The following is a 21,867-nucleotide window of genomic DNA, read 5'->3' as shown; positions in this document are numbered from 1 at the left end:
GGAGTTGACTCTGACGATGCACGTGTAGATTGCACAAGCAGAGCGCAGGCTGACTACCACACTCACAAACACACACACATGCACACACCCTTTTGGAGATTTAGTTAGTATTCTGTATGGTACTCCTCTGCTCAACACAGCTGAAAGAGATGCATAGCCCCTCTATTCATGACCTGTGGACTGGAGAAAATCGACATGCTGTCCGATCGCAGAGAGACAAAGATGCATAAACACATGTCGAAGCCCTCGCACATGCAAGGAAACACAAACTTTGATATTTATGATTTGACAACAGTTTCAAGATTAACATCTGGGTATGCGAGAGTCTGAAAAAGCTGTGTAGTCTGATACTGTTAAAATGATTTCATCATTTAAATGATTAGCTTAGACAAACAGTAAATTCACAACAGCTTAGTTGTACCACCGTGCTGATATTACTACTCCAGCAGAAGCTGTTTAAAAGCTGTGATGCTGTATGCATTTGCCAGCGAATAGGCCAAAAGAAAAGAAATGTCACTTCTCGGCCTTTTGCCGTGTACATAGGCCATTACTGAGAGTTAGCCAAATATTGATTAACTTTCACTGAGTACACATGATTGGAATATTCTCCCATCCTCCCCTCAGTGGACCTCCCTGTAGCTCTGCATAAGGCAGGGCTCACAAGCATGACGCTCTTATCAGACAGATACACATCGGCAAACTAAGGATCATGGAAATGGACCGGGAGGAAACTGAGCACTCAGGTAATGGTGCAAAGGAAGATGCATTAGCAGCAAAGCACAGAGGTAATGGTAAAGCTTAGATAGAGACTAAGAACTGATAAGGTAAAGTAAAGCTAGGAGAGGCCACTGCAGCACCCTGATCCATTCTAACTATGGGGCTGGAGAATAGTCTGGGAAAGTGATATTGTCTGGATGCGTTCCAATAACTCACACAAACATCAGCAAATGGAGTTTGCTGAGGTCTGTCCTCAAGTAATCCCTCTTTCTCACAGGAGAATGTAACCAAACTTTTAGCGTTAGCATGTGCAATGATCACATCTGTCCTCCTCGGGTCAGAAGCAATTCCAGGGTGAGTGAAAGGTGAAGCTGCCATCTGCTCGCTGCAACACTTCTGCAAATTGGCAACTTGATGAGAAATCGGGAACTGACACGTTTTGTTTCAACTGCCACTCACAGCTAAAAGGAAAATGAGCATTCAGAGGTAGGTAGCATGTAAAATCCTAGAGAATCAAGAGAATCCTCAAAAGAATAGCCTATTAAGATCCTGTGGAACGGGCACTTGAACTGCTACAAAAAAAATAGCTTTCTTTTCTTTAGTTGTAACCTCATGCTCCACTAGTGGGTGTAACTAAAAAGTTAATTAATAAAATGGTCACAGACCTCTCAGCTTTCTTTGCCAAGTTTCAATCAAATCAAATTTTCTTTCTCTCTACTGGTTTATGACCCAGATTTAAGCCAGAAATACTCACATTAACACAGTGTTACGATGCAGCCCTTTAAATAATTCCAGACACAGCACAAAGGAATCTTTCTTCATTCATTTCATTCTTATCATGTATGCTTATTTAGCTGAAGTAAAGTTAAACAGGTCTACATTTGGGGTGGCTGTATCTCAGGAGGTAGAGCAGGTCATCTACTGATCGTAAGGTTAGCGGTTTGATCCCTGGCTCCTCCAGTCTGCATGCCAAGTATCTTTGGGCAAGATACTAACCCCAAGCTGCTCTCCGATGCATCCATTGGAGTATGAATGTTAGCTAGGAAGCACTAAAAGCTTAGAAGAAAGTGACTGGGTGAATGTGGTATGTTGTATAAAGTGCTATATAAGAATCAGTCCGATTTTAATTGGCACATCCAGCTGCCCTAGACCAACATTAGTCATATTTATTGCCATATATTGTCTTATCTAGCCTTCCTTTAGCTACTACCTTTGTTTCTCTGCTGTAAGTGTGGATTTTTAGGGTAACTATGCTTAAAACCACAGTCTGCTGCTTCTGAAATAAAAGTTCATATAAAAAGAAGCTAAAGAAGGCTAAAATGTTTTTTGTCTGTCTGGTGATTGTCATAAATGTGTTACAATGGGCAAATAGCCTCACATAATTACACACAATGTAACCATATAAAAACCTTTTGTGCTAAGTTGCTTTCCAATGGTGAAGCGTAGGTAGGTAATAAAGGTAGAGCAGGTATTAAACCTGTAAGTGTGTTACCTGGTTGAAGTTGTCGAGGGCCTTGTGCAGGTTTGCGTGCATGCCAGTAGGTGGTTCATTGGTGATCTTGATGGAGGTCTCCAGGATACCCTGGGGGATGATGTGGCCCTCGCGGGTTGATGAGGGCTCCGCACTAATAAACACTCTGAAATTTTCATGGCTTCCATCTCCGTACTGCTCCAGAAGTTTCTCAAGGGTGCCCAGCCAACGAGCCACGAGGTGGATGTTCTACAAGGGCAAAGCCTGCTGTTAATCTGGCTCATTTTTATGCAAATCAATTTTGCTTTTTTAAGTGTAGAAAACGCAGTCTGCACGGAGGTGAAGACTACAAAAGTCTGGGCTTTAATGGAGTGCACGCAATACTTTAATACTCTACTTGATGCTAATGCATCAAATATTGCCTATTTATGTATATTTGTTGTAATAACAACTAGCAAAAGGACCAATTAAAATGTTTCATATTCTTCTCGCTTCACCGTGACTTTGATGTGGCACCAAATTAAATGGTACATAGCACATGAAACCCATTTCTAGGTTGCTGACATTAAACGACCGTTCTCTGGCTTTACTTTACCATGAATTTTCTGCAATATCATCCCTCGGTGCGGTGTGGGCAGCAGGGCTGACTTGTACTATCACACAAGCATGGATGAGCTCAATTTTCCATCTCAACTGTCCTGACACTTACAGGATATCCCGTGAATGATAAGGAGTCAGCCAAACCCCCCAGATCTCACCACGCAGCACTGCCCATTCCCTAAATCTAATTACAGCACTAATAACTCCAGTCATTAATTCATAAGCCTCTTTACTTTCTCATTTCCCTTTGCACTCCACATTTAATCTTCCTTACGATGGCTGAAGTTTCCAAACGATGGGACACAGAAGGGAGCGGAACGTCGATTTTAGGGGGAGTCATTGAAAAATACAGGAGAAGAAACTTTTACATTCCGTGAGCAAGAGTGTCCAGAAGGAGCTGGGAGCTGAGAAGGGGATAAGCTAGTTTTCTTCTCAGTGCCTTAGAGAATAATGAATGGTATACAAATTAAAAGTCTAAATTCAAGCACTTTTTCATCAAGCCAGAGTACAACCTTTCCTCTTGGCATGTAAATAGTTTGGCAATAAAGAGAGCCAACAGAAGAAGTGAGAGACTGCCTCAGAACTTGTCACTGTAATGAAACCATTCATCCTCTGGCTGCAAGGGAAAAGGAAGGGGGCGAAGAGACCGACAGACAAACAAACAAGACAGAGGGGCAGCCGCGTTTTTATGGCTTTTTAATTAACTTTCAGGTGCGACATTTTTTGTTCCCTCAACGTCTTCTCGATAAGGGCCTCCCAGCCCTGGCGATGACTACGCTGATACTACATCAGAGAGTCACCTATTTACATAATAATATAAAAGTTGAATCCAAAACCCATTAGAAGACACCACTGGCAAGGTCTTTGATGCATTGCTATCAAACACAACCTGAGGGAAGGCACAATGGCACGTCCAACTGCACACGCTGGCTCACAGACGAGCAAATAGAAACACGAGCAGGTGCCCACACATAATCTTTCTATTTTACACGTAAAAAAAAAAACCTGTTGGTCAAGGAGCTGCAGCACTGCCGGGCTCCACACTGAGGAGGCGGCCCTGCGCTATCAAGGCAGACTCTGAGTGACACTGGAACATCGTGAACAGGATGGAGGGACAAGCAGGACTGTCGACACACTGCAGGCACTGACAGCATGACACGCCCTTGAGACTAAATTTAAAAATAAAGGCATACATCCACCAATGCCGAAAGATACATATTTATTTAGTGTAGGGTTTGGAGGTCTTTAAAGGTTCATATTTTTATGCCACTGCTATTATCTGGGGACCTCTTTGTAGAGTAATTTGTAGAGGTCATGTGATATGTCCACAACTTGCAGAATGAGAATTCCACTGCAAATGTACTTATTTCACCTGACACAAATGTTATTCTCCTGCCTTTTTCCTGCAGGACAGTTAAAGCTGCATGTTAAACCTTATAAGAATTTGTCATTTGACAGGATCTGTATACCCATAACCACTGAAAAAAATGATCAATTTCTAGACATGGATTTCTATCTATGAAATCTTTGAAGGTGCAATATTCACTGGAAAAAACACTTCTGCAGCCAGCAGCTCCTTCCAGTTTGCCACTGTATTGTAAAGAGTACAAAATGTCACTTTAGATGTGTCACCCTTAACTTAAAAAAATGCATGCATCATATTCTAAATGTAGCTGTAATTGTTTTTTATTTATTGCCATCTTTGTAAGACTTCATGACTGTAATATGAGAAATTTGTCATTGTGGGATTTATGAATCATTTCTTTCAGAAGTGAGGGGAGGATATCGTGATGAAATCTTTGTATCCAACTGTCTGCCCTCCAGAGACTTTTTTCTGTCACTAGCTCAAAATGGGTGGTTTTAAGATTAACAGTGGCATTCGAAACAGACCAACAAGTTCTAGCCACTCGATTTTGGCCTCCTGGCCAATGTGAGATATTCAACTCCAATCTGCAAACACATACTCCCACCAAATGCACTGGACTGCTTTGAAGTTTCTGCTATTTTGTCTCTTGTGCCCATCTGAGAAGAAGATGCTGCTCTCCAATATAATTACCCAGCAGCAAAAGGGAATCTGCCATTAACATGATCGTGGACTGATGGAGCCAGGCCTCACAGTGGCTTAATAAAGGTGGAGTGGTGAATAGGTAGGAGGAGAACTGAGACAAGAAGGTCAAAGAGGGGGAATGAAGAGATAGAAGGTTAGCAGGAAAAGTGGGAGGATTGATAGGATGGTAGATGTGGTGGAGAAAATGATAAGACCAAAGTATCAAAGTTACTTCACAGAATGAGAGAGTGGGCAGAGGAATAGAAAAGAGAAGATGGAGAAGATACGGATGGTTTAAGCAGGAGATAGATGGGAATATGTTACCTCCCCTCCCCTTCCTTCCCCTCCCCTCTTTTTTTCTTTTCCTCCCTGGCCAGTACCATGGGGGTGGCACTTGGTAGGCAGACAAACAGACAGATAAAGCGAGTAGGAGGTTTGTTGCCAGGGGGACAAGGCCTTTTTAAGCGTATCGATCGGGATTCTTATGCAAAGGTAATTAAACAACTGCTTGTCTGTGCTATCCTGGGTCTGGAGAGGAGAGTGATGCTGTCGCAACCTTCTCTCTTTTTTTTGAAATCCAACAAGCTGTGTGAATTAAAAGAAATGGGTGTCCCACAGTGCCTGGTCTGTGGTTCATATCTGTCGATACTTCACATTAGAATTCCACCAAGGTTTCCACTTAAAATGCAAAAGCCAGCCTTGCCCTCCAGATAAGAGGAGAACAGACACCGTGGCTGTAGATATTGTACTGTATAATGCCGTGGCCCTTTCAGTTAGGAAATTTCCTTCGAAAATTAAATTCTCTTTTCCACAGAGACGAACCTTGGAGGAAAGCAAACATCCCACTGAGTATGCAATGAAAAACAAAGTGATAATATGCCTCATTCAGAACACGTACAGATAAAGGAAATGCCACATAAAATCACCCCTTGAATAGAAAATCCTTGACATAAATGAACCCTGTATTCAATTTCCAAAGAGTGTTTGTTTCTGTTTTCCGAGTGCCTACAGTATTGTATATATTACATTTGATAACAGACATATTTTTTTGTAATTTGGCACCTTTTATGTGATGTGGATGGGTTTACCACATAGGACAACTCAGTGAAAGACAAAATGTTCTAACAATTATAATGAATTGTCATTTTATACCTTTTGTGTTAGTGTTCAAACACCACAAACTATAATTGGATCTACTTGATATGATTGTTGCAATAATCTTCAGAAAACACATTGGATGGAGTGTGAACTCACTGAATTTGTGTTGATACTCATATTTACATGTAACATCACAGTCCCTATTTCAAAAGTATATTTGCTGTACCTGTAATATGACCCAATGGCCGTTTTTAGCTGCCAAGTTGAGGGCTTGTTCAGCTATAACTTCCTGACCTTGACCCAGAGAGACATTATGGAAGTTTTTGTTGTCAAATGTGTAGCCCAGCTTCCTCCCTGAAAGAAAAAAAAGTAATTGTTTCAATAAAACTTTGGTTGCAGAAACAGAAAGGTCACCAAAAGAGTAAGAGTGTGCGAGCTTTGCTTCCAATATGTCTATTTTGAAGAGAAGCATAAGTTGCAAAGACTAAAATGATAAATGCAGTCTATTGAACTGGACCGCTATTTGCTAGTCTATTAAACTCCATTTAGCATCCATCTGCATCTTTACCACCTCTCTGCACTACAGAGAGGTAGCTCTGAAATGTGTTTAGCCTAGATCAGTAAAATAATGATACAGACCAAGCTCTGATTAACTGTTAAAGAAATAAGCCAAGAAAGTAATAAACAAACTGTGTTATTTATATGTTTAATATCTTATTAGTCTCCTCTTAAAAGTAATGCTAGATGTCTCTTTTAGTTCCAATCTATGCTAATTGAGGCTAAATGTTGCAAAACTAAAAGCGATCAGTCAGTTTGAAAAACAAAATTTCATACAGAACCTCGCACAGAAAACAGAAACACAAATAACAGTGGGTGAAGTCCATTTTTAAATGTACAGTCTATGACTGAGCGTCACAAATTGTTCTTAGGTGGGAGTCATTTTACACTAATCGTCACAAATCACTAAGTGTGATAAACTGTATTATAATCAGTATTAAGAGTAGTGATCTAGTTGCTCACTTATTCAAACGTAATCTAACTGCATAGCTTAGAAAAATATGAACAAGCTACATAGTTATTGGATATGAATCTGTGTAATGAACTGAATAAAATGACTCAATTCCACAATATCTCCTCCTCTGGCTAAAGCACTATCCATGCCTTGGACACAGGCTAAACTAACTAATATGCACTTTAAATCATAATCATTAGATGAGTCAGCTTTAGTTCCCCACTTTAAGCCTTCTGGTTAAAATTTCACTCAAACACTGGAGTGATTTGTGCCCAGTTTGTTAGAAATCAAACTTGTGAAATGTTTGTTTCGGAGCCATTAGTGCCCTTCAGACCAAACAAAAATCACATAATCTGTCTAATGAAAATCTCACCAAAGCCTAATATCTAAGAAACCCCACAGACACAAATATAATGGGGAAAAAACATGTTCTGCTGCTTTTCATCAGCACAGGAGCAGCTGGTTACCTTTAACTTTGATGTGATTGGCTATGGTCAGGATGAGGGTGTTGCTAATCAATAATCAGAGCCCTTAGAGGCAATTTCAGTAGGAGTGCTATTTGGTATGGTATTAGGAGAGGATGGAGGATTTTACAGGGGGTTTCAGAGCCTATAGTAGCTCCATGGTTGATTTAATCACCTGGTGATGCCTATAAAAATGAAGCATCTAAAAATAGTCACAAATAATGCAGTGTGTTGGGCACAAACCAACACTTCAACATTACGCTGAAATGGGTCTGTGTGATAAATTAATCCGAGGATAAAAGGACGACAAAGGAGAAACTGAAACCCAAGTAAGGCAAAACAAACAAAACAAAAAAACAAAAACCCTAACAAATCATTCATTACTTGAATGCAAAAACGATGCATATGCTTGGGTAGAAGAGAAATAATGAGGAAATCTGTTCCAGTTAACTGAAACAATTCCTGCAATCTGAATATTTCATACAGCTGATTTCAAATACCCAAAAACTGAATTAATGCCTAGGTCAGTACAAAAGCTTCAACTTTTGCCATATTTCTAGTAAAAAAAAAAATCTTGCCACCACCCACCCATTCTTCATAAAGGAATGTAAAGTAACTCTAAAACCAATGACATTTACTTTCTGTTGCCCCTAATATGCCAGTGGTGTCATCTCACATATTTCTGACCTTTAGTATAATCCTTTCAGTCTATCCAGAGCTGGTTGTGCATTGGCAGTGATGGCTGATATTACAGCAGATACACATTACAAATGTGTTGTTCTGACTGATAATCCTATGCAAGAGAACTAAAATTTGAAATCATGCATGCAGGTAGACAAGGCATTCCCTTTTAATAACTAACCCAAAACCCTACACAGCTAAAAGAAACGATATACTGGCAATGTGTTCGCTCTTATAAAAGTCCTGAAAACACTTTTAAGCAGGATTTAAAAGCTTTTTTAAAGATAAAACAAGCAGGAGCCTTACCATGTTTTTCCACATCCTTCAAAGGGTCAACTCCGGGAGAGAGGATGAAGAACATGGGCGTAGCTGGACCTGACTCTTCAAAGGAGACGGCAAAGTCCAGTGATCTGCCAATCACATACTTGCTTCCCAGTTTCTCCTCTACAAAGTCTCTGTAAGGGAGAGTGTGACTCAGTTCTCCTTAAGACTTTATTATCTTTGACAACAAGCTGAAGAACTTGAAGAACCGGAATTGTCTGTATTACAGTGCATTAGACAGACAGCTGCTTCAAAACTATAAACTCTAGTCACGACTCAGCTGTCAGTAGCTCTTTTCAACCTCTCCGGATTAAATGCTTTGGTCTTTCAAACATTATGCTTTTCTTGCTTCAGTTTCAACCAAATCATAGTCTTAAATGAATCAAGAATTCACTTTTTAAAAAAATATATTTTGTACATATGTTGTATTTTGTCCTATAACCTTAGTTCTGCCTCCACTTAAGGTGTCTCAAAATACAAACATACATGTGCAGAACCGATGGTGAAGAAATGAAAACACAGAAGGCAGCAAAATGTGAAGACTGTGTATTTGTTCTACAGTGTGCCAATAAGTTGTCCAACTGTTGCGCATTGACCACAACTCCAAGAATTTCCTGGAAGCCGTGGAGATCTTTGCAGTTCTAAACTCCACCATTTGCTCTACTTTTAGCTCTCTTTTGGTCTCCACCTTGGAAAGCCAACATGATGTCATCCATCTCATATTTTTTAAAACCAGACATTGTGAGTGCAGGGTAGAACTAACTATGAAACTGTGTGACACAGCATGCTGAATAATTAATGATCTGTCAATATCAAGTCATTAGCCAATGATCACACCCTGCTTTATCTTAAATTCTGACACTAATAAAGAGCACAGTTTACAAATTTTCCATCATTTTGTCTTTAGAATGACATGAAACTACCAACCAAGTGCATAAGCTGATGAGGAAAGAGTTTAATGGGGTCATACAGCAAGCAAAGTGGAATGCACTTACACATACTGGCTTCAGTTTTCTGATCTAGAAGCTACAGCCATATTTTGTAATCAGTCTGGGGTTTTTGACACCTACTGGTGTTAACCATCTAAAGCTGCAGCACATTAAAAACAAATTCATGAACTCTGAGACGTTAAATTGCAATGTGGTGCTGGTTATTATACTGTCAGTCTTAACAAATTACCAAGAGTGATAAACTGCATTATAATGTATTATGAGTAGTGATCTAGTTGCTCACTTATTCATTTCAAAATTAATGTAATCGCATTGCTTATAAAAAAAAATATGAACAAGCTACATAGTTATTGGCTACAGGTATGAATCTGCGTAATGAACTGAGCAAAATAACTCAGTTCCTCCTCTGGCTAAAGAACTATGGACACATATTAAACCAAGTACAATCTTCATAAGACTCGTAATATGCACTTTAAATCATAATCATTAGATGAGTCAGCTTTAGTTCCCCACTTTAAGCCTTCTGGTTAAAATTTCACTCACATACTGGAGTGATTTGTGCACAGTTTATTAGAAATCAAACTTGTGAAATGTTTGTTTCGGAGCCATTAGTCCCCTTCAGACCAAACAAAAAACCACAATCTGTTTAATTAATATCTCCAAAGCCTAATATCTAAGAAACCCCACAGACACAGGCATCTTAATAGAACTAAAATATTGCATCTCACACCTAATGTATGTTAATTCAGAGTGTAACTGGGGTCTGGATTTGGTACAAGTGGACACAAACATTCTCTTTTAATACTTAGGTTTGATGATAGTCACACACATTTTCAGGGACAAAGTCAACTGTCATCTCAGGATAGAAGCCAAAGGTTCTGTTGTTCAACATTTTTACCTTTTCAGTAACCAGAACAGGTCAAGTAGGGGCTTTCACAGATCACAGAGCAAAGGGAAATGATACCACCTCTTACCTGACAGCGTACGTCATGCGGTCAGGCCTCAGGGTTCTCATCATGCACAGTCTCTGGAGTGAGGTTTTGCTCTTCCATTCCTGTGGGAATTTCTCTTTTTCCGGACACTCGGACTCTACAAACTTCTTCCAGCGTTTGGCTGAGCCTTCAATGTCTCTGTCCAGGTTTCTGAACTCATCCATGGAACAAAGAGACTGGAGGTTTTGGAAAAGAAAGAGGATTTCAATTCAATTCAATTCAATTTTATTTATATAGCACCAAATCACAACAGTAGTCGCCTCAAGGCGCTTTATAATGTACAGTAGATCGTACAGTAATAGATACAGAGAAAAACCCAACAATTATATGACCCCCTATGAGCAAGCACTTTGGCGACAGTGGGAAGGAAAAAGTCCCTTTTAACAGGAAGAAACCTCCAGCAGAACCAGGCTCAGGGAGGGGCGGGGCCATCTGCTGCGACCGGTTGGGGTGAGAGAAGGAAGACAGGAATATTTGTGGAGTGAAACATAGTGCATGTTGTTAAAAGAGCTGCTGCACTGCGATCAGTGATGCACATTAAAGTTCTTGACCAGAGATATTTTTCACAATGCACAGGTAAAAAAAAAAAAAGATAGAATAGTCTGTTTGCAAAATATGGAGAGTCATAAAAAACAGAATGCTTATCTTTCTTCATGTCCTTATAAATAATATTTATTCAAACAGAAATGCTGAGTAAACACAAAGCTTTCATAACGGGACAGGGGGTAGGGGAGCACTAAATATGCATCTCTTGCAGAACCAGTGAGGGCTTCATTGTGATGCCTCAGATGACAGACACCTCATCTCATCTGTAGAGAACAGCAGTGTCACGCAGCGCAGCCTCAAGCGGCTCTGCTGTCTCCCGCACTGTGCAAACTATGAGCAGGATGCTGAAATCTTCTCTCAGCAGAGACACAGAATACAAGGTGTCAAGGCAAAAACATCCCGTGTCACTCTATGAAACCAACCCCTCGACACAAGCCATGAGGGGAAGACATAGAGCAGAGTGAGGAGCGGCTCGGCACACATTACCTTCACTGTGACTCAGTTTAACTACAGGTGGTTGGCGACCGATCAGCCCAAGTGTAATGAGAATACACTGGGTCCCGAGGGATTCCAGCTCTGCTAATATCATCAACTGGGGCAAGCAATCAGAGGACGTTATCCTCCTTTAAATCTTTCCAACTGATTATGTTTCCAACTACGATAAGAAAAATCAAGTGACAGAATTTGATTAGCAGGGACTTAAACATCCACAGCAGGTTGAGAGCAGTTACAGAAAGGCCATCTCTTAATCCTCAGAGGGGTTTTAGGTTAATATTGAAGGCGATATAGAGTGAAATATTCATGAGCACGAGGGGCTAAAAGACATGCTGCAGTTAGGGTTTACTTTGCTGTTAAACTCATCTGACAAGATAAGAAACCTCTGCTGTCCACAGCAATGCGTTCTCTGAGACACAAGGAGAAAGACTCTGAGTTTTTCTTCTAGCACCCTTCAGTGTTAGAATCTAGCGGGGTCACAGAGCACAGTGGGACCCTGGAGACTGCATGCTGTCAGACTGGAGTTTTGGGTGATACAGAGATATACACTCCAATCATGTGCATTCACTTTAGTGCAGACTTGTTGGGAAAATCCACTGACATACTGCACACTGTGTGAAGCCGATAAAGGAACTGGAAGATATTAGCCATGAATCTCGCAGATGACAAGGTGGAGGACAACAAAATTTAGAAAGAAATAGAGGTGAATTATTTTTATTATATTTTAGAGATTTCAACATGTAGGATGGGATTCTAAAAATAGGGCTGATCTACAAGTTATTACATCTTTATGAAGTTCAAGACGAGCTCTAGCTTTCTGAAAGAACAGCTTATTTTGATGAATTCATCAAATTCACACTTCACACTGAAGCTTTGTACTGTTACAGCCAAGAAGGAGCTTGGAAAGAAAAGCATCTGGACTTCTTTAAGTTGCTTGAAGACGTTTCACCTCTCATCCGAGAAGCTTCTTCAGTTCTAAGGTTGAATGGTGGAGAGTCCCAGACTTTCCCCCCAAAAGGGACATGGACCCCTCTAATGATCCTCTACCTAATCACGTGAGCCAAGGAGTGAAAAAATATTTATTTAAACAGAAATAAATAATATATTTATTTAAACACCCTATCATGTGATTTCCTGAGATCAAAAGGCCCATTGTGACCTACTCCCGTTTTCACACCTTGGCTCGTGTGATTAGGTAGAGGATCATTAGGGGGTCCATGTCCCTCTTGGGGGGACACTCCTATAGGGCTTAAATCTGGGAGTCTCCACCATTTGACCTTAGAACTGAAGAAGCTTCTCGGATGAGAGGTGAAACGTCTTCAAGCAACTTAAAGAAGTCCAGATGCTTTTCTTTCCAAGCTCCTTAGACTACGATGACCTGGATGATCCAATAGGTTTCTACTGACGTTGAACTTACAGTCACACTGGGACATGGAACAGGATATAACCTGTATGTACATTATGGAGAGATTTTACCTGAATGTCTGTGGAATTATTAAGTAAAAGGACAATTTAATGAAACAATGTGGTTTGGACATCACTTGTAGAAAGCGTTTAATAAGGAATACATGGAAAAGGTTGAATCTGGATCTATTACAAATCATACTGGAAAATGAAAACATATTAGGGTGATTACAGACTATGAATGAAATTCTGTAATTTCAGTAACGTAGTTGAAAAAGCAAAGAAAACAAAATATAGATGGAAAAATATGGTCAGATATTGTCACACCGGCATTTAAAGAGTCCAAGAAAGGACAGAGTATAGGCTGCACAACTAAGGGTGCAATCCATTAGCACGTATTCCAGGAATCCTCCAGGCTTCTCAACAAGTAGAGACCGAAAGGTTCTGAAAATCAAAATTGCTTTTAAATACCTTTGGGCCACCAAAAGTTACAGGGCTCCCCTACAAACACAGAATGATAATGATTACTAGTAAAAACACAAACTTGTTTTCATCAAGGACCTCCAATTTTACAAGAAGAGTTTAATATAATGCAAAGTGAGCACGTTTCTTAGACATGGTTAAGCCTAGCCACAGACTGAAAAAAACACAAAAAACAAAACCATGAAGATAGCTATGGTAAAAAGGTTAAAGTCTGGGACTGGGCTTAATTATTTCTTAATTGTTTCTAAGAAACAGAACAAAAAAAGTGTTTGTAAGTGAAAAAAAATGACCTTTGATGTGAGTCTGAATAAGAACACACTGACTGACAAATCCAATATGTATCTATATATAACTATATTTCTCTCTCTGTGTGTCTCTATATGAATCATAATGTTATAATGGTATATACTGGGGGAGATAATTATTTGATCCCAGACGGGTCTGTATATGTGCCTTAAGCCAGGGGACCTTGAGGACACTGCAAAATTTCAATAATTTACAGCGTGTGTTACCAATAGTGTTCTTAGCGACTGTGGTCCCAACTGCCTTCAGATCATTAACAAGCTCCTCCCATGTTTGGGGCTGATCCACCACCTTTCTTGTGATCATCCACACTCCATGGAAGATTGATGGTTATTATATACTGTATTTCTTTCATTTTTGAATAATTGCACCAACAGCCTCTCACAAAGCTCCTTGCTGATGCTCTAGTACCCTATTCCAGCCTTGTGCAGATCTACAGTCTTGTCCTTGACATCCTTCGACAGCTCTTTGGTCTTGACCATGATGGTGGAGAGGTTGGAATGGAAGAAAATGATTCTGTGGACAGGTGTGCTTCATACACATAAGAAGTTCAGATCAGGAGTATCTGTGATTGACTGACTGATTGATTGTAATCTGTGAACCACATGGGCGCACAGGCAATCTGTGGGAACCAGACTTCTGGATGGGTCATAGAGTAGTCAATTTCTAATTTTTGTGTAATGTGTTTTTTTCTGGATTTATGGTTGAGATCCTTCTGTCTTCATTTAAACAAAACTACCATAAAAATTAGAGATTGTTGATTTGAGTGTAAGTGAGCAAACGTACAAATTCAGCATTAGATCAAATAATTATTTCCCCAACTATACATGTTATACACTAGTATTCAACATGTTTTTAATTTTAAAAAATGGTTGAAAATGATGGACAATTAACTCACAGAGGTGGAGGAAATCTTTGACACAGGAAGTTTAGCCATTGTGTGTGTGTGTGTGTTGGGACAGTTACTTTAAGACACAACATCACATATCTCTGGTTTGCTCAGGGACTGTGAAAAAAAGATCGAGTTGTGCCCTTTCACACTGCCTCTTTTCATACCTTGATCCCCCCCCAGGAGTGGTTAGATAGGAACTCCACTGGTGATGTTACACCTGGTTGGACAGGGTACCTCAGGAGGAAGTTTAGCTCTACAGGGTTTATATCTTTATTCATCAGGAGTATCTGGGCACAAAACAAACAGGAATAACTTTACAATGATGCGTTTTCGGTACAGAGCACATCTCCTTTCTACTTGATTAAACCCAAACAGGGCCGCCAGTCTCCGGAGAAGCCTGTTCAACAGCAAACGTGTGCTCAAAAACAAACCATGCAGAGGATGAAACCGGATCCACCTTCCTACCTGGAAAGCGAGCTGAGCGATGTATGTGAGCTTGTCACACTCAAATAGGCCTCTGGTGGTGTACTGGAAGACTGAGGAGGTGATGCTGTCAATTAGGTTGGACACCCGCTGCTTTAGACCTTCCGCAGGCTCAGCCTTCAGAACTGCTTTCTGGAAGACCACACTAAACGCCTGAGGACGCACAGGAGCAGGTACAATACAGAAACAGTGTCTGACATCAAAGTGTTAAAAGCACAAGAATAACAGTACTGTTAGATACAAACTCATAAGGTAATCCAATAAAGCAAATGATAACCTAACCCAGCAATTGGGTTGTGTTCATACTGATCTTTAAGTATAAATTAGATATCATCAGTCTTTGTCATTTACAGCTGACTTGATGGATATGATGCAGTGTTCTAAGAATGAACTGATCAATACTACTTTGGCTCTATAAGGAAAGCCGACAGCCGTAATTGATTACAACGTTTATGTATGTATAAATATTTTATCAATGTGGTAAGCTTGAATGAAAAACTTTAATGGACATAGACAATTTAAAATTATTTCTAAATACAAAAATAAACACAATAAAAATCTTTGGCAATGGACCTTATTAATAAGTAGTATGTTTTCAAAATCTGCTCATCTGTGCTACAGAGCTCCAATTTTTTTAATTACAGCTTAAAGCTCTTTTTGCTATAAGGTAAAGACCCTAAAGTATTAGCTAGAAAAACCCAACAACCAGATAAATACCAAAGAGGCAAAAAAAATCATAGAGAGACAAGGACAAAGAATAAACTATGAGTGAGAGTAGACAGTTAATAACATGCAGAAATAGCACATAAACATATATAAACACATAAGGAGTGAAAGGTTCTCAGTGCATTGTGATCACACAGCAACCTGAGCCTATAGCACTAAGGGACGTTCATTGCACTTATACTGGTTTAGGGAGCTTTTCTAATTTTCTAATAATTGTTGCTGCACTGGATCTGACTTCTGATTCCAATATCACGTCATACTGTGATCCTTCAACATACTGAACCATGCAGAGTTTGAAGTACTGGAGAAACAGTTTGTACTTGGTTGAAACTGCACTTTTTGCAGCGACTGTAAAATGACTTATTACCACAGAAATACAATAATTGTCCTCTTTCACTGTAGGAAATGTGCTGTCATTTCTGTTCATTTAGCAGAGTCACACTTAGCTCTGAGGTTGTATACAGAACACATATTATAATGTATTTCATTTCATTCACAAGGTCAAAGGTACATAAACACTGAATGTGTTTTCATTTTATTATGTTGGGAAATAAGACGGGCCGAGGCAACTACCTGCGGAGTCGGAAGAGATTGCAAACAATATCTCAGGCTGCCTTCTCTCAGCACTGCCTGGCTGACAATATGAAAGACATTATGCTCTACATAACCACATTAGGGAGCCACAAACACAATAAAAGCGGGGCAAAGAGCATAAAACACAGGGAGCAAATGGAAGGAGGAGGGAAACAACAGAGAAGTGAGTGTAAAGAAGGGTCTCACTGGGGGCCCATGACAAGGGTCGGTAACATGGTGGGTCAATAGACAGTGTACCTTTAGAGAGAACTGATACATGGGGTGGATTTTATTGAGGTCGTTCATTGTGAAGTACAATAAGGAAGCCCGTGCTGCTGCTGGTCGGAAGTGCTCTCGAGCCTCATTGATTTTGGTCTCTGTCACCTTGGCTTCTTTTACCTGCAGTAAAGTAGTGCAAACGGAATCACACTCATATACATCAGCACAGACGTGGACATACTCAAGGTCCATCAATCAGTTAATGATGAACTTGTGCACAATCCAATAAAACATACTCCAGTGAAGAGCAGTCCTATTGCAATTTCACGCTTCAAAATGTCCTCACATTCTGTGGATCATGACAATCATGCTTTTTTGTTTTTGTTTTAATAACCAGCAAACGCCTGTGCAATTATGTTTAAGGATGAACATCTGCAAAGGAAGCACTCATCTCCTCACAGACAGAAGGCACACTCTAAGATTAAAAAAACACAGAGCTTTTAAGAAGTGCTCTAAACTAATTCATCTTTGGCAGACATCATACGCTGAGCTGATGTGATCTTGTAATCTGACCACAAGAAATAAAGAAACAAAGCAAGGGAAGCAGAGCTGAGAGTATGGCAACACTTTAGGTGACAGTTATTCTGCACCTGCAAACGGGTATTATGGAAGAAGTACAGTCTAAAAAGGATACTGCATTCTACATTTCATTTAGGATAACATTAAAAACAAACTGCACTGTTTTGTACATACCTGACACATACTTAATAGTTACAGGGTACAGATTTATTTAGACATTGACTACTTTCTAAAGGGAAAAGGAACTGCAGAAAAATTGCTTGTTCTAATAAGTGTAAAAACAATCCAGTATTTTCAGGAAATGCAAAAATAGATTTTCTTTCTGCTTGTTTTGAACTTTCACAAGTTCTGATGCAAAAGTGTGCAGAGACAGGTTGGCAGATGCAATCAGGCAAAATGCTATGTGGACTATGATGTTCATAGATGAAATGGAACCTGGGGAGGTGGAGGTATGCTTCTGTTTGAATGAAAATCAAACAGAAGCAAGACAGACTACATGGGTCAAGTACAGAGAGTGCACAAGAGATGTGAAGAAGTTTCAGGTGTGATTTGCAACAGAAGGAAGGAGCAAGAGCGAAAGAGAAGTTTTACAAGCTAGTGAGAACTGCTATTATGCATGGAGACAGCGGCACAGACAGGAGGCCGAGGTGGCAGAGCTGAAGATATTAGGAGTTTTATTAGGAGCAAGCAGGATGAACAAGATTAGAAATGAGTACATGAGAGGAACAGTTTAGGTTGAACAGTTAGACAGCCAATGTTGAGATGGTCTGAACGTGAGCAGAGGAGGGATAGTGGACAAGGGATGTTGAAGATGGAGTTGCCAGGCAGTAGGAAAAGAGGAAGACTTCAAATGGTGTCAATGGTAAGTGCTCTAACGAGAGCTTGTAGTCAGTAGTAACACTGTCACTTGAAGGCTGTGATCTAAAGTGTGAGAAAAGATGATTAAAGAAATAAAAGACAAAAACCTTTTCTTCGATCTCAGCAGCTGTGCGTTTGGTTGTCTCCAAGTTTTCCACCAGCTCCGTGTCACTGAGGAAATTTCCTGAAGCTGAAGACAAACGGGATAGCAGGTTGTCCTCCAACGTCTTCAGAGTAATCTTAAAGTCGTTCTGTTGCTTCGTCAGGTCAAACTTTAAACAGAAAAAAAAGAACCTCAAAGACAGAACTAATCAATACAGTCTGCATCAGTTGTCCGGACACATGAAGGGAGTTTTCTGGGATGGATTAACCAGCTTCTGTTTGGTTGCCGACATCAAACTTTTGCAGAGTCACCTAACCCTTGGTGTGATGAGGCCGTCGATTTGAATAAGATGGGAGGGCACTTTGATGGGGAATTACACACACATCTTTTCTGAATTAGCTTTTACGAGATGCCGTGTTTACAATTATGTACCAATGCAGGCATCATGCAGTGCAATAATGGGGTTATTACCTCCCCAAATGAATTAGAGCAGTCCGTCTTCTAACAAAGCTTTCAATCTAGCAGGTTTTTCTTTTCTTTTTTTTGGTTTTGGCTTAAAAAAAATTACCTGAGAGAAACTTTCACTTTTTTTCAAAGCCTGGTGTTTGAGAGGAGAACAAAGTAGACAGGGCTTCATCCTGCCCTGTCCTTCATTATATTCTGTTGCAGCTCCTTGTTTCTGCCCGTTAATGACTTTGCTTTATTGAAGTTTCCCTTAATAGAAGCCTCCGCGACCTTTGAATTGTTGTAATTACGGGAGGGTGGGCTGTTGTGAGATTTGCCTACTTGGAGCGTTGTCGGGGACTGATAATAGCACAGGGGTTTTTTGAGTGGCGTGATCCCTGACAGACGGCTGGTAATACGTTTCTGGCAGTGCTGTTTCTGCCCACGTGTAATCACAGAGGATGCTAATGGGGTGGAGAGATGGGGTGGGGGTGGAACTGTTCCTCCTCCCTCTGGCAAAACTCACACATGACAAAAGACGTACTTGGCTTAGATCGCGCCAGGGGAGCAGATAGTTTAAGAGATCACAATGCTTAATTGTTCTCTTTATGACAGTATTTCCTACTGCTGTGATGAGAGGTATTTCACACCATTGTTAGAACTAATTGAGCCTCTGTTTTGTTGAATCCCAGATGCTTTAAATTTTATGTTATTACCAACTCTGTAGCAGAAAAGTTGCACACAGAGAATGAATCGTGGCATTTTAAGGAAAAACCTGACATGTGTGGGGTTGGAAAAGAAAAGAAAAAAGCCTGGTTTGAGTGGTAGACATTTAACTGGAGATATTTGCCTGAGTGACTCAACTGTGACCTTCTACTTGCCTGCACTCTCTGCTCTTGCGGGGAAAAGCTATCCAAGCTAAAACATTCCCAACTGGATCCAGTAATGAGTCAGTTTTTAACGATTAGCTTTCCTCTGGCACATTGTACTTGTAATTACCCTTGCTTTGGAAAAACAAACAATTAACCAGTCAGCAGAACACTCTAATTGGGATTAAAATGAGATATTACATCTATCATTTTTTTAGGCAAATGATTAGCGAGAGCCAGCGAGCAGCCCTGTTAAGGTAATTTAGGAAGTGGAGCATTTTAGCTCTCATTAATGCCGAAAGGCCTGCGCTGGAGCGAATACGCAAGCATGCACACATACGCACACAAACACACTTGCATGTGCTTAGGGAGGACCAGACGACGTAGTTATTGTGGTAAAAGGTTGTAGACTCATCCCCCTGTGCACTCTCCAAAAAGGCAACTTGACATTTTAAGCTCCTTAGCTCCATCTTTGGCTTTGCTTAAATGAGAGCGCTTTCACCCAGCAGTCATCTTACGGCTCAGTAGCAACGCTAACCTCATTAAAGGTATAATGGCACCGAGTCATTCGAAGAATATAAACAGGTACAGCCAATTTGCACTCCCTCATCAATCTGATGATTGTTATCACTCTGGGTTGTTTACTGACAACAAAGAGCCATTCAGCACTTCATTCTGTCGGCCACGTTTTGATAGGAGGGGGTTCGGGAGTGAACACAGCCAGCAACAGCTCACCCCCACCCTCACCCCAACCACCACCCACCTTCAACTTTCAACGTTAATTAAAATGATAAGTGAGCTCTAGATCTTGTTTTTTTTGTCATCCTCCAATCTCAGTGAAATGCTAATTAAACAAACTTCATTAAATCAAACTTTATTTCTTCTCGATTGGATTTTGCTGAGGGGGCATAAGGCTTAAAATAACTCTGGCATTTTGGCTTTTTTAACTTCTCTTTTCTCATTTTCATTTATTAAAAATGCTGATTTGACTTTGGATGAAAGCCCACAGGTTGTAGTAAAGAGCTGCCCACGGAGACCCAACACAAACAAAGGCACCTCAAGAAACCATCAAAATGCAAATAGGATTGTGTTAGAGTAAATCTGCCTCACCCATTAACAGAGTTCCAACAGTATCTTCCGTTCTGATATCTCTGAGTCACTGCCGTCAGCTACACTTGTACTCAAGAAGGAATTTCTTATTTCCCCTTCACTCCTCAACTAACAAGAGCTGCATTTAAGAAACAGTGAAAGTGTGTCAATGTGTCGTCTAATTACTGTGGTACAGTAAAGCTATCGGCCAATCAGTTTCAAGCAGCTGATATGCACTGTAGCTTTGATCAAGTGAATTTTGGGTTAAATATAAACATCAGCCCATACTATGGATATTGGAACTAAGAGCTGCTCATTACTTCTCAAAAGTTGTCTACAGAGCTGCCAGCAACTTGCAGTAAATTGCTCACAGTACTGAGTACTGAGCCGGACAGCTGCAGCTGCTGATCAACAGAGTGGAACAGCAGCTTTCTAATCCTTACTGCCTGAAATAGAATAGCTCTACAGAACAAAGGCAGCCATTTACATTAAAAAGGGAAATACACCTTACAACATCGTCTATATGCATCTCCCTTGATTTTGGAGATGTGTGAACATAAATGAGGCTACCAAAGTAAAAAGCTTAAAAAAGCTTAAAGCTCCTTACGGGGAGCATCAAGACAGGATTACATAATTCTCAAAGTTTGATGATAAACGGCAGCACGTCAAAGGAACAGTACCCAGGGTGACTGCAACACAATGGTAAATTAGCACATGTCAGTGCTTCAAAAGTGAATAGGATTTTTTTGATTTAGGATTAACTGTTTTGCTGGGCAGTGCTTCAAGTGCTTTTTCTGATATTGTCTATCATCAAATGATTTAAGATGGTAACTTGAGCTCATGAAAGCATTTCTTTTTGTTTGACCTTGCATCAAAGCAATGTTTCCAGCAATGAAAAGACTGTTTTACTCAAACAAAAGGTGAAAATCAAAGAAAGAAAAGGAAAGTGTGAGGTCACATATACTGATTACTGTTCTGTAATGTCTTTAGGATCAATGTTTGCATAAAAGGTGACAGTCTGCACCTTTTCATTAGGAGCAGAGAACAGTGTGATAGGCTCAATATGATGCTCGCTATACGATAAAATATCTGCCACTGTCGGAGTCAAAGCAGGCTTTACATCTGACCATTTTGGGATACAGCCATATCTCTTTGATGTGTCAGCAATTTACATGATTTTTCTTATATACAGCAAACAGATTGAATAACTGCATGTATTACAAAGGGTTGGCTTGAAGTGTGGGTCAGCTCCCTTTTCTGGTTACATGGAACATGACTTTGCAGTTTTGGTGCAATCATAGTTCAACTCAAGTGATCTTTTCCACAATGAAAAGGATATTTTTTATTCGTAAAAAAGATCTCTGTTAAAGTAATTGTCAAATCAAGTTTAGTAATAGTTCATTCAAAACAAACTTTGCCCCACATCTGCAACCTGCTTTGCAACCCAC

The 21,867-nt window shown here is 40.1% G+C and overlaps 1 protein-coding gene across 1 annotated transcript in view; it reads right to left on the bottom strand.

The window, feature by feature from the left end:
- dnah9 (dynein, axonemal, heavy chain 9) overlaps positions 1-21,867 on the bottom strand; it is a 160,965-nt gene that overhangs the window by 21,570 nt on the left and 117,528 nt on the right. Inside the window, exons 64-71 of the mRNA XM_063482191.1 lie at positions 18,022-18,186; positions 16,517-16,657; positions 14,942-15,112; positions 14,641-14,763; positions 10,336-10,529; positions 8,397-8,545; positions 6,160-6,287; positions 2,210-2,437 (exon numbers count right to left, since the gene is read on the bottom strand). Coding sequence (XP_063338261.1) covers positions 2,210-2,437; positions 6,160-6,287; positions 8,397-8,545; positions 10,336-10,529; positions 14,641-14,763; positions 14,942-15,112; positions 16,517-16,657; positions 18,022-18,186 — 1,299 coding nt within the window. The remainder of the gene's footprint in view (positions 1-2,209; positions 2,438-6,159; positions 6,288-8,396; positions 8,546-10,335; positions 10,530-14,640; positions 14,764-14,941; positions 15,113-16,516; positions 16,658-18,021; positions 18,187-21,867) is intronic.

Source organism: Pelmatolapia mariae, linkage group LG8, assembly GCF_036321145.2.
Source record: "Pelmatolapia mariae isolate MD_Pm_ZW linkage group LG8, Pm_UMD_F_2, whole genome shotgun sequence".
Lineage (NCBI taxonomy): Eukaryota > Metazoa > Chordata > Actinopteri > Cichliformes > Cichlidae > Pelmatolapia > Pelmatolapia mariae.
The sequence above is the reverse complement of the archived record's forward strand: the minus strand, read 5'-3'. Positions and strand labels throughout refer to the sequence as shown.